The sequence below is a fragment of the Bactrocera oleae genome, chromosome 6, assembly GCF_042242935.1.
Source record: "Bactrocera oleae isolate idBacOlea1 chromosome 6, idBacOlea1, whole genome shotgun sequence".
NCBI lineage: Eukaryota > Metazoa > Arthropoda > Insecta > Diptera > Tephritidae > Bactrocera > Bactrocera oleae.
The window spans coordinates 53432160-53446596 of NC_091540.1; the positions used below are offsets into that span (position 1 = coordinate 53432160).

General features: G+C 39.4%; 1 protein-coding gene across 1 annotated transcript in view; it reads right to left on the reverse strand.

Moving 5' to 3' along the window:
- Positions 1-6285: 6285 nt before the first annotated feature.
- klu (klumpfuss) overlaps positions 6286-14437 on the reverse strand; it is a 107610-nt gene continuing 99458 nt past the window's right edge. Inside the window, exon 3 of the mRNA XM_036359046.2 lies at positions 6286-10905. Within this exon, the coding sequence (XP_036214939.2) occupies positions 8337-10748 (2412 nt within the window). The 5' untranslated portion in view covers positions 10749-10905 and the 3' untranslated portion in view covers positions 6286-8336. The remainder of the gene's footprint in view (positions 10906-14437) is intronic.

Sequence of the window (14437 nt, forward strand, 5' to 3'; positions counted from 1 at the left end):
CTTTTTTAATATAAGTATGAATGTTGTTTTGATTCCAAATTTCGATTGGCTCTTAATGTTTCATTCCTTACATCTTTTGGGTTGAACCATTAAGTATAATTATGAATTATTTCGAAGTATTGGGCTAAACATAGTTCCTGGAAAACAAAAATAGCCACTTTCGGATATGGTCTTCTTCAATTTAAGTTCATTGCGGATTATAGTTGCCAGCTTTAGGATAAAATTAAAACTCGATATATGTACATGAAAGCATAAATAGAGTTCCTGATAATGTCTCGTCAAATAAAAAAGATTTTCTTACAAGGACTTGTGTTTGTATGGCAGCCATACGTGGTGTGTTCAAAGCAAAAGGTGAATTTTGAGTTTACTTATTTATTCATCAATATCTACTTTGCCCCCTTCAAAGTAATCCCCTTCGGTTATAATACACTTGTGCCAACGCTTTTTCCAATTCTCGAGGCACTTCTGAAATGCGTTTTCGGTATAACTCTTTCTTCGATTCTAACTTGATGTCATCAATTGTGATTTCGATGGTTTTCAAGAACTTGTTTTTTCACTGTTTCGATGTTTTCTTTGGTTGTTGACGTGATCGCAGGATGCTCATCGTCATCTACATCTTCTCGGCCTTCTGTAAAGCGCTTGCACCACTTATAAATACCTTTTTTGCGACAAAATGAACTCACCGAATGCCACAATCAACATTTCGAGTGCCTTGAAGCACTTTCTTCCATTTTTAACGATAAATTTAATACATATTCTTTGATCCATTTCATTCAAAAGTCTAAAATCGAAGAGCACACAAAAACGTGAATAACCTTTTATGTTGTCAAACACAAACTAAACTTTTGATACAATGCAAATCATGATAAATATATGTGGCCAATTATAACAAAAACAAAATATTCACAATCGATTGTACTGGTACAAAGTCCAAGAAAAGTCAAAATACACATTTTCCTTTGAATGCACCTCGTATATATTTTAGAGGGTCTCTGATGTTTCCTTTCGGGTATTACAAAAATCATGGCATAACTGTTCAGGTTATAAATATGTGCTAACCACACGTTGCTAAGAAAGTTTTCTTCAATTTAGACATATTTTTAATAAGAAATGCCACCTATTGAAAAAATAACTAGACATATTTATATAAGAATATGTACTCTTACTAAACCTGGTATCGAGTGGTAGTCAATTAATTATCGAACGAGAATATTAATATTCCTGTTTCAAAATATCGGGAAACACAAGCTATAAAATGTTTAATATAAACAAATAACATTGAAAGTTATTAGTAAAACAAACCATTCTTCTACGCTTTCAAGTTGAAGACTTTAAAAACAAGCACAGAGAAGGTGTGTACTCCACCTCAACCTCTTAACCAAGTTTTGGCAACAACATTGCATGTCACTCCGCAGGAAAACGAATAAAATTCAGGAACCAACAGATTTATGCCAACTTTGAAATAATCCAAAGTCGCGCAACAAACACGAACAATTACAACGAACTAATAATGCTTACAACTAACTGCCTTCGAGACTTGCAGAGACCGTGACGCAAGCAGGCGGCGGCCCGAAAGGCTTGCAGAAATTTACTCAACAAAAGAGTATGAGTAAGCAAGTGTAATGTAGCAGAGTAAGCGGTGCATTGAGGCAGGAAATCGTTAAGCAACGACAAGTGACTGCGGCAAAAGGCGAAAAGCGAAAGTAAATTCCCACGCCTGAGCCAAAGGGCCCTACAGTCATATGAATGCAACGTTGTGCGGTGGAATGCGGCGACAACAATGCGCCACTGTGAGTTTTTGGCTTGGTTAGGTGGGTGGTTGGCTGGTTAGTTGGCGCGGCTAGCTCGATGGATGGCGGCATTGGCGCATATGCGAGGCAAAGTTGAGGGTGAATCCTTAATTACGCTGTGACACGGCATGCGCGATTGCGGTCGCCTACTTAGTTGATGGCGGTGACGACTGACTCTGTTTGTATTTATAATTACTTGATGGCCGCGGTGGGGGTGTGAGCGGGTTAGCGGGTTAGCGGCGTAAAAGCTGCAATGCAGAGATTTGCGGCACATTTTTGACCCTGTTCACGAACTTGATGCACTAAATTAGTATGCATGTGTGTGTGTGTGTGTTTGTGTGAGACTGGAATAATGCAAATTAATGTTTTCGAAGTTTAGAAATACATAGAAGGAAGTACGGAAGTGATTTTTAGAGGGTAGAGGAAGTCTTTAATTTCGACAAAAAGCTTTAAAGCTCCGTTTAAAGCTTACAGTTGCCAGAAAAATGCTCACTACGAGTTTTTCATTGTGTATTTGGTTAGATGAGGTAATGTGATTTCGAACCACTATTAAAGTTCATGTTCTATTACATTTATCGTACCTGAAACTCACCTTAATTAATTGAAGAGCTTAAGAGTAAAATAAACATATTGAGAGAGAATGTTTCAAATCACACTAAAAGGAGGTGGAAGGCGCAGGGGCACACCACCTAATAGCGAAACTTTATACATCTATATTAACAACCATAAGAGCATTCCGGAAAACAAAATAACCGATGAGATTGCCAAAAGTGACATCCGCTTGTGGCTCCCGAATCAGTACAATACGGACGTCACTAAAAATGATATACAATGAAATTTCCATAAGGCTTGACAGACGGTTCGGAGTGAGATGAAATGCCTTCAGCGAAAGACTGCAGGACGGTTGTTAGTCTATTCACAGGTCACAATGAATGACCATTATTAACGACGCCTCATGTAGTAAGTGCAGCGAAGTAGGCATGAGAGGGACATTGGAACTCCTCCTTTGTCTCTGTCCGGGCTTATATAGCACTCGGCTCACATATCTAGAAACTTCGTAGTTCAAAGGAATGGATGAAATATCAGAATTAGATATCAAGTCAAAAGCGTTGACGTTCTTAAACTTCAGCTCGTATGTCTATGTAAGACATAACGTTCGACCCGTATAACCTAACTTATGTCGAAATGTTAAGAAATTTTATAGAGAAGACATAACTGTTTAAGGATGAAAAGTTTTTTCTACTTATAATCTTCATTTTCTCTCCAAAATTAAGTTAATTTTTTAGTCTAGAGAAGTAAGGTACTTGTATATTGAGGCTCCAACTGTCAATATTCATCCTGAGAACTGGTTAAGTCCAATATTTGTACACAATCACTGCTCAATGCTCATAAGATGGTCTAAAAGTTCACACTCCTTGAACTAATATGCTCAATACAAGTCTTCCACTTGGAGCTTATAAATTTAAGATTTTTATCCTATGTAAAAAAAATTAAAACAAACCAAAAAGAGAAATACTCGTTCTGTCCAAGACCACTGTGGGGTTTAAAGGTGAACAAATTTTTAAACATGTGGTAACAAAAAGTTGATTTCAGTTGCTATAAAAGTGGAACTGTAGAAGTAAAGGTCTTTGATATATAGTGAAAGGATCCGATTTTTTAAGGTTTTAATAACTGTAAACTTTTATAAAGAAGAGCTGAATACAGAGGTAATGAAGAAATTACGACCTATCTTCAAAGATATGTTTCACAATGTCTCCAAATATATTCTTGAAAATAATATTCTTCGGTTAAAAATAGGCATATACATATAAACAACTCTTATAAACATAACAACTTTTAAATCTTATTTGAGATCCCTATACTCACTTCAGACTATCCTGCTAAAAGTGCCTCAATCAAGATGCCTGTGCTACCAAAGCCTTATGTACGCTATAACTAACCAATTTAGTACTCTTCCCCCCACTAACGTATGAGATAAAGAATGTTTCGCAACTAACGCACATTCAGCCGCCTAACCAAGTGACCGTACGAACTGCCGCATCACTTGTTTAGAGCATTTGAGAACTATGCTTTCGGTCGCTTAAGCGCGAAATTAGTCAATTGTGTGGTGCAATGATTAAATGCCGTTAGCACACATACACAAACGCGTACATACATACGGTAGCTGTCACATGAGATCAAAACAATATAGTGGGCTGCACTAGCCACATACGCAAAACCCCGTTTGCAGCGCTGCATTTGGGATCCACCGTCTATTGTGTCTGAAACTAAAACTGCAATAGACATATTGTTGTTTTTGGCAAATGCAGTTACACGTTGTCGCGTGTCGGCTAGCATCCATTACGACTAATACGTTGTTGCAACAGCCACAGTAGCATAACTCTTGTGTGTCCACACTCATATCTATCATTTGTTGCAACTGCTACACAATGAAGCGCCGCTGCATCACATGCATCATTCTGAACGCCAAATCAACACCAGCTGCAACAACAACAACAACATAAACAACATGTATTATGCGACTCCCTAGTGACATGACAACATAAAATACCGGTATCATAGCGAATAGTTGGCTCCGCCACCATGGCCTCACGGCTGTTGCAAAAGTTTATTGTTGCCGCGCTGGCAATTTGACATAAATCTGAACGCGTGCTGCGTTCATCACACTGGTGCACCTTATCACTTCTCGCGTTTTCTGCATAGAGTGTTTTGTTTTGTTCTTGTTTTTAAAATGATGCACTTTTGTTGTTGTTGTTTTTTATTTTTGCTGAATATTTTGGATTTGAGCTTTAGTTTGGAGAAATTGGGCACGTTCGAAGGCGTCACTGAATAAAGTCTGAATCACCAACTGAAGGATCTCAATGATAAATTGTTTCACTTTAGATCAATACTTCAAGATTCTCTCCCCAGAGAACATTCTCTCGAAAAGAGGTAAACGTAATCTTTGTGAAATAGGGCTAACTCCTAAAAACTTTAAACTCTTGTCTTGTCAGAATAATTTGATAACTGTCTACTTCTATTCTCTTAAGACTCCAGACTATGAACTCTGTTGTACTTCGTAGTCATAACAGTAGTATCAAATGCTCCGCTTACTGAAGCCAAAAGCTTAATTTATTAAAAAGTTGTTGGAATTTTTGGAATTATTGTTCAGTTTGTATGACAGCTATTCTCTTTGAAACTGTCTCCTACGAAGATTACTAGCTTTAACTAAGCGTGTTAATTGTGTAATTATAATCTCTTCAAGGTGTGTATTAAATTTGCCACGATGTTTGTAACACCCAAAAGGTAACTTCGGAGGCCCTAAAAACTATATTTTATATAATATATAAATTATCAGTGTGACGAGCTGAGTCGATTTAGCAGCGTCCGTATGCCCGTCTGTCTGTATATACGCGTGCTAGTCCCTCAGTTTTTCAGATATCGGTCTGAATTTTTGCACACGTTCTTTTCTCACTTAAAAGCTGCTTATTTTTCGGACAACTATAACATACTTGTATAACTATTATACAAACTGAACGATCAAACTTAAATCCTTGTATTGATAACTCTTTTATTTGTCAAGGTATATCTTCACGAAATTTGGTGTAGATTATTAGCCAAGGCATCGCTGCAATCTCCGAATATGGTATTCAGATTGGATTCCTATAGCTTTTAGCTGATCTTTATATACCTTTTTATGCTATTAAAAATGGACCTATATAGTTTCGGTGCCGCTGAAGTTAATGTTTTTACTTCTCCTTCAGCTCAGATGGTAATAGCTAGAAAACAACAATACAACAATGGAGAGTAACCATGTTGAGCGATTTGTTTTAGCTGCGTATCAAGGCTATGAAAAAGCATAGAGAAAAAGTTATCCAGCATGGGCTGCGTTTTAAGCGCTCAACTGTTTAGGTTAGATCGGGACTTTGGAAGCAGTCTACTCTGAAACAAATACATATATTACGAAAAAGTACCGTTAAAGCCGTGGTATGAGAATTTGATGTACAACGCTGGTTAATGAGCATACATATGTATTTATAAGTCCTTCATAACCCACTGCCCCACCTGTACCACGACAATCTGACTTCATGAAAACAATACAATTTTAAGCAAATCAAATTTTAAAAAATATCTGCATACATATAAAAAAAAAATATGTATTTGAAATAAAAATAAATGTGTGTTTCAGTTTTTTCTTCAATGCAAAAGTTGATTTCTCATTTTATTTATTCAAAAAACAAAAGCATATTACAAAATAATCATAACCAAGTTTATTTCACTTCATACAAATATTATAAATTATTAAAAGCAAAACTTAATGCGAAAATTTAAATTCAATTTTAATAAATAACAGCTTAAAAAAACTAAAATTAATTAAATGAAATTAACATAAACTAACAGGTAGGTAAGCAATGTTAAACTAAATATATATGTATGTATGTATGTGCTACAACTTATATAATATGTGTGGAAAAACTTAAACAAAACGCCTAACTGTACTTGGCTAAAGTCATAGAAAACATGATAGAAAACATTTGAGTGAGTCAAGTAATAGAAACAGTAAAATTAACTAAAATTACGATAAACATTTTTGGTGCAACAAAATAAATATTAATTGTGTTTAGTATTTTATATTTTATTTAAAAAAATAAAAGAATAAACAATGAAAATTAGTAGTAGAGCTTGAAACGGGGTGTATGTATGTGTGTGCCTGTGTCATTTTCGCCGCCTAACTGCACTGGCTACTAACATTTGTTTGGTTTAACAAAAAATCAAAACAACAACAACAAAAAATAGTAATAATTCAAAAGAAAAAGTTTTCTTATTTCATTAAATGAATCGAAATTTTAATTTAATTTTTGCAATAAATTAAACAAATCGAGTGGAAATTAATTAATTAAATTAAATTTAGCAATTTTTGTTGTTCGGCGTTTTCATATTTCATTGTCGTTGTTCTTTTACACGCCATAATCGCCGTTATTCGGTTGATCGAGGAACGCTTTCTTTGTCTTTTGACGCTTCATTTGCCATCTCGCTTTATAATAATACAAAATTGTTTGTGTGTGTGTGTATACATACTCATTTACCACTAGCAATAAATAATAATTAAATATATTTTGTAACTTAAAGGTAAGCAGCTTAAAGAACTTGAATAAATTACTACAATGCAGTTGGGAATAATTTTCAAATAAAATTATGCTTAAAATTAATTTGTGGGTTTTACAATCGCCTTGTTTCTTTTCAATTTTTCTCACATACAAACTACGAAATCGTTAAATCAAATTATAAAACTAATGAAATCCAATTATCCGCTTTTCACTATAAACTAAGTGATTAATTAACTTAAAATTATAACAGTAACTATGTCAATAATCTCTTAATTGTCTAGCTTGTTTGTTTTGCGATGAATGTGTTCATGAGAGAAATTGAAAGAGAGGGAGAGTGAGTTATCGTGAAAAAATGCTTGTGCTCAGAGAGTATCTAACAATGCTGAATTGCTGTTCACAACCATTTGTCTTAAAAGTTATATTTTGTATTTAAATTTACTGAAATGACATACCAAATTTGGGCCACAATAACGAATTTGCTGATAAATGAGTGAGCGGGTGAGAAAAATATATGAAGAAGTGATAGCTCAGAACTTTCATCGAGAAAAGCTCATGAAAGCTTAATATATGTTACAATTATAAGCGAAAAGCTGTCACAAATTAAAGGTAAAAACTTGTAGCTTTCATCGAAAAAAGCTTGTGAAAGACCAACACACGCTATGACAATAGTGTAGGTCAAGAGCTCTTTTGTAGGAAAAGCTACTAGAAAGCTTTTTAAACCCTAAAATGTAAGTGCTAAAGCTTTCAACAGTTAAACTTTCACCAGAAACGATTGCAATGTATCCAAATGAAAGCTATAACCAAGAATTTATGTCAAAAGCTTTTAGAGAAGTTGAGCTCATAATAGTTTGTGACAGTAATAAACGAAAAAATCAAAGAGCGATCTTTATGGTAAATAACTTTCACTAGTATAAAATGCTTTTACTAAGAAGCTTCCATAAAAAAAGTGTTTACTAAAAAGCACGCTAAGCTAGCAAATATGCTGACAAAAGTTTAGAGTTTTCCAAAAAATGTCAGATTTCATCAAAGCAATCACAAGCTCACCGCACAATTATCAGCATTTCATACTCCAGTTAGGCAACTCGCCAAATTTTGTCGGCCAGTACCTATACGAAGCAACTCTCGCATTCGATTTCAGTATGTTTACTTAAAAATGAAAATTTTTGTTTATGGTAAATTCATATTGTTACGCTTAAATTAGTCTCAGTCTTCACAAAGAGATTTTTGAAAAATAAAATATAAATTTTATCTTTTTTTGTTTACGTCTTCCTACTCACTCGTTCCTTAGCTACTCTCTACGCTTAATCTATATAGTTTGTCATTTCATATCTTACGTTTACGTCTGCCGTTGTGTCATATAAGTGTCTTTCTGTTAAGTCTCGTCGAAGCAGCCCTCCATGGGAGAGCCAACTGCGCGCTTCTACGCCTTGCAGCCTCTATATGCGCGTCGTAGTCTCCACTAAGCACTCTCCGTTTTCACCACGATCGGCATGGAACCGCCGATACCGCTGTGCATTGGTGATTTACCCGCCAACTCTTCGCTCTTCAATAGCATTGGCAAGCTCATCTTCATGTCGGCCAGTAGTGGCAGTGGTGACTTGGAGGGGCCACCCAACTCACCAACGCCGCCAGCTGTGCCACCACCACCACGCTGTTGTGTCTCGTAACGCGTGTGTGTACGCATGTGGCGTGTGATCATGTCCCGACGGCACGCGGCATACGGACATTGTGGACACTTGTAGGGCTTCTCGCCAGTGTGTGTACGCTGATGCGTAGACAGATGATCGGAGCGTGAGAATACTTGACCGCACACTTTGCATGTGTACGGTTTGACACCGGTATGTAGACGCATGTGGCGTGTCAGCATATCGGAGCGTGCGAAGGAGCGCGCACATACCTCGCACGAGTAGGCTTTGGTGATATCATTGGCAGGATTACGCGATTTGTGACGCGATGCCATATGTTTGGCAAGACGATCGTGCAGCGAAAACATCTGGCCGCAAACGGGACAGACGTAAGCCACATCTGAACCGGGTGGCATCTCCTCCACCACAGGTGAAACGTCGAGATTGTAACGCCATGCGACCGATTCCTTGGTGGTGGGCGATGCGACATCACCCTTGATCACGGGCACGCCCACCGTGGTGGTGGTTGCGTGCGGATGCAATGGATGCATTGGCATTTCGAGCTTGATCATAGCAGCGGCCGCGGCGGCGGCAGCATGTGCAGCAGCAGCAGCTGCTGCGTACGGCGAAACGGGTGCCGGGGAACTGGCTAATGGTGCATGATTAGCGCTATTGTTGCTGTTATTGGCTGTGGTCGTTTTCAACGTGCTTTGGCTTGGCGACATGGATGCGGCGCTGACCGTAGCCGAGACGGGTTGCTGCGCTGGTGGCAGCATGAGTGTGGTCGCCGGTAAAGGCGAGGGCGATTTGTACTTTTTGCCACCCATCAGCTCATAGGTGGGCGTGTTGCCACCACTGCGTACAGACAAGTCCAATGGACGATCTTGTGGCGGCGGCATTATGGCCGGATCCGAAGTGTTGGCTTGAGTAGCCGGCGATGGGCTGCAACGTGTGTTGGCTGTGGCGGCAGCAGTAATCGACGAATCGCTACGTGGTGGCGAGGGTAGTGCAACGGTGACGGCTGGCGGTGGTGAACGCCCAGGACCGCCGACTGCAACACGTGCTGTAGCTGTGGAGGTTGGTGGAAATGGCGGCGGATGATCGAGATGAGCGCCGGCGTTCGGCAAACTTGTAGGCGAGGTCTCATCAGCAATGGACGAAGCGATCGACGAAGGTGTATGCTGCATTGGTGATGTGTAGAGATCCTGTCGTCGGCGAAAGACTTCATTCAAATACTTGGTATGTAAGTAATAGCCAAAGAGCGGCGACGGTATGGGAAAGTAACGGTCATAGGGATTATGCATGTGCTCAGTCTTGATGTCGACATGCAGCGGATTGTCGCTGGGTGTCGTTGTAGCGGCGGCGACAGCGAGATGTGACGCACCACCACCGGATGGACTATCATTTGTCGAGACCAACTGTAGTGGGCTCATGCTGATGCGTGGACTATCGTTTTCTAGGGATAAATCTTCAGACACCGCATCGACATCGGCTTCCGTCTCAGGTTCGGCCTCAGCCTCATCGCCGCTAACTTCACTAATGGTGCGCTTATGACGCGTTAATGTTTTCCCGCTATCATTGCCGCAGTTTTGACGTTTCGCATACACATTATTGTTGCTACTGTTGTTGTTGTTGTTGTGCTTATAATTAGCCTCATTCTCGACATCCTCATTGCCGTCCATCGGCTCCACATGACTGTGATTGTTATTACCGTGTTCGCCAACATTGTTATTGTTGTTGTTATTATTGTTATTGCTGCCGCCGCCGCCATCATTATGCATGCTGCCACCACTACTGCTATTGTTGTTATTATTATTGTTATTGTTGTGATTATGCAATTTATCCAACACGGCCGACAAGCGTTTCCGCTTACGCTGCTTCCACGGCACATTGTTGTTGGCCACAAAAGGCTGATTGTTATTCACATGCTCAGCGGCCACCGCGGCCGCAGCAGCAGCCTGCTGTTGCAAGCTAAGCGCCAATGGCAAATGTTGCGGCAACGGATACTGTTGCATATGTGCCGCAGCGGCGGCGGCGGCGGCAGCGGCAGCGTAAGGCGCATAATGAGGATGTGACGACGGTTGGCGCTGATGCAGCTGCTGCTGATGCTGATGCTGGTGCTGGTGCGGATGCGGATGATGCGGATGCTGGTGCTGGTGGCTATGATGATTGTGATGGGTGTGATGGTGGTTGTGATGGGAGCCCGCCTGATGCCCCATGGGGTCGGTGCCTTCTGCCATAGTCATCAGGTCGCCGCGTTTTCGGGGAGTTTATGTTAATTAAAATGCGCGCACTGTGTCTCGCACGTAAACCTTGATGTCTACACCGCTCGGGCAGTGTATGCTAGTGCTCAACTATGTTGGTGTGGCTAGCTTGTGGCATTTGTTGCACACGCGGCGTGATCTGTAAGCAATAAGAGGAAAATGAGTTGTCAGTAAGTTGCAATTAAATGTGACAATTAGTTAAGCTTAAAGTAAGGTATATTTAAGGCTATCCCAACATAACCAGGTCCACGTAATATATGGACATAACGTTAAAGAGAAATCATTGATGCATCAAAAAACTTGAAATAATAAAGCAGAAATTTCAATTTTTTCCATAGTTTTTTCAAACATTTCGAAGCAATTTGCTGCGCGTTGACGTTGGCATGCCCCCAAAAGGCCCTACTAACCCCAAGGGCACACAGTCATATACACCAGCTAACGAATCAGCGTGTGCATCATAAATCCTCTGCGAACATCACTAACTTTTGCTTCAGTTTACGCTGCGTTGACTCGGCGACAAAATCTTTTTTGCTTGCCACCTCTTGCCACCACTGTTGTTGCTGCCACACAAAGCACACAACGGATACACGCGCGCTCTCGCAATGAAGTCAAAGTAGCCATTGGATGGCTGCCTGGTCGCCGGGCTGCCTGCCTCGACTGACTGGCTGGATACTTTATTTTTCCGCAAAGATTTTATGGTGCGCAAATTTATTACACTTGCCTGACCAGCGCCAACACCGCCATCTTATACCCAGAACCACAACCAATTGAGGTGGTGTCCACACAGTGAAACGCGCTTGTGACCATAGCTGCCACTCGGGGTGGCAAACCGAGTTGATTTTGGGCACTCAGCCGTGTGACAATAGTTTGGGCGCAACGCCAAACTCATGCAACCAAGCCACGGCTCTCGGCCACTCGGGCCTAAATCAATGGACTTGTGGACTTGAGAATTGCTATGATGCGACAATTTATCGGCGCTTGTTCTTACCGTGATGATAGCAAGCGATATGAGAGCAGCTTGGACAGAAGTAATCAACGAGCTCGAAATTTAAGGTGAAGCGCTGCTTCTGCTAGATTCAAAAAGAAAATAAATACAACAACAACAAGCATGTGGTACTGCATAATTTAGCTGCTGCTGCGTGTCTTGCAACAAGCCGTCCTCGTGTAGTAGGAGGCGTGTGCGCAAGCAATTTCGCACGTTGAAAGATGTTTTGCAAGCGCAGGTGTAGCTGTTGTTGTTAATGTTACTGGCGTTTGTGTTAGCCATGCCGACGTTTGCTGCATTGCGCTTATCCTTGTAATATATGGATATTGTGTATATTTGTGCAGCTGCCTCACATGCCACGCTGCCCCGACTTGCCACCAAATATTGCTCTAAATAGCATTTGTGGCAACAACGCCCGCAATTGACTTGGCTACACACTTACATAGCACATGCAAACATATCTACTTTTGTTTATACTGTCGTTGCGCTGTGTGTGCGCTCACTTGCAACACTTCTGTGCGCCGACAACCTGCTAGTCCTTTGGTCCTTATGCCAACTTCTTGCCATTTTTCTTTGCACTCCTTTCACGCTCACTCATATGTGCTTTCATTTGTGTGTGGCAAGCACCTCATGCCAGCTGAAAAGTAAACTCTGTGGCTAAAGGTCTGCTTACTGTAAACAATTGCTTCGCTGCCTCGTGCTGCACGAAGGTGAAAGGACATATGGACGATGAAAGGACCTTGCGCCAACTCGACTCCGCGCGCTCTCGCACACGTCGTTGAGCTTACCGAAAGCGATGAAGGTGACGTGAAATAATAACAACAAAAGCAGCAACAATTGCAAATAGCAAGTGTTGACAAAAGCAACAACAACAACAAAAATAACTACAACACGTACGAGGTATGACTGGCCACCAACAAGGCAGCAAGTCAGCAGGTCACATTGCGCGCGTGTGTGTGTGTGTGTTTGGCGCATGTGTTGATGTGGCAAATTGTTGACTGCAGCTTTTGTTATTTTGCCCTTTTATTGTCACACCCGCTGCCACATGTGTTGGTTGTATGCCGTTGTATTGTTGATGATGTTTAATGGACTCGATGAAGTGCACCGGTGTTGCAGCTTCAACTAACGGTAAACAAAATTAAAAAAAAAAACAATAACAAAAACAACACTTGCTCGCTAGCTTTTAATGTCTGTATGATTTTTGCTTTTTGTTTGAGGTTTGCTGGGCAATCGGCGGGATTATCAGTGATAGCGCAAAAGTTTTTATGAAATTAATGCAGTTAAATGGATAAACTTTGAGCTGAGCGTTTCGGGAACTAAATATGCAAGAGAATCAAGGAAATGATAACCGCAATGTGGCTTAACGGCACATATTGGCGGGTTAGTGGGTGGTTGAGGTGAAAAATAAAATAAAAATGGTAAATATTTTTAAAAAATTTCTAAACTCAAATGCGCTGAACCCGGCTTTATTCTAATTTAAAAAACTCAACTATAAAATTAATATTTCTTTTAATTAATAAAATGTATATTCGGCTATAATCAGTCTCATACAATTGCTTTTTACATGCCACATTTCACCTGTATTTAATTGTGTGTCCACATTGTATGGCAACCACTTTCCAGCCACAGACGCGCAAAATTTACGATTTCAAACCAAAACTTTTATTGTTAAACTAAAATATTTGAGGTGTCTGCAATAGTGCTGCAGTAATGGTTAGCCAGTGTGGCAAGAAGTCTAGCATGCAAGCAAAAGAGGAGTAAATATTTTGGGTTCGTGGGACAATTGTCCGACCAAAAAGCAATAATTTGTGCTAAATGCAATTTTCCATTTAAATTTCATGAAAAAAAATAAATGAAATGAAATACTCCATGTTATATATTGGAATGGTTGGGTAGAGTTTGACTACAACTAATGTAATTTTCAAAACTTTTAAATTGACCTCTTTACTATTTGTAATTTTTAATTAATTTGTTCAACTTGCTCCAAATTTTAATAACTCATTGATGACATATTTAAATTTAGCCTTACTTAACTCGAGTTTATTTTTTATTTTTGAGTTTAGCATTCAACTTGATTTTTTTACGTGTTTACCATTTAACACTACCCATTAACTCGAGTTTGTTATCAATTTAGAAGAACTACATTAAGTACTACCAATAAACACTGAGTTTATGCAAAACACTCGCGTTTGTGTTGGTAATTTTAGGGTTAAGCAGTAAACACTACTCACTAATAGAAATAGATTCTTAAAGTTCGAGTTTATGAAAAATAGTAGTGTTTACCATTAAACTCTACGCACAACATACATTAAACTCTAAAAATATTGGTTTGTGTTAAACACTCGAGTTTATTTATGTTCTTAGAGTTAAGCCGTAAACTCTACTTATACAATTTTAGTTTATGCCAAACACTCTAGTTTATTTTGATAATTGTACAGTCACACAAACATAGAGTTTATTCTAAAAGTTCGAGTTCATGATATATCTTAGTGTTAAGCATTAAACTCTATTTTGATAATTTTAGAGTTATACATTAAACACTACTCACGAATAGAGAGTTTATTGTGAAAATTCAAGTTTGTGAAATATATGTATATACAAAATATGAGTTTATGCTAAAGACTCAAGTTTGTTTTGTTAGTTTCAGAGTTAAGATTTTCAAACATTTCACCAGCACAGAGTTTAA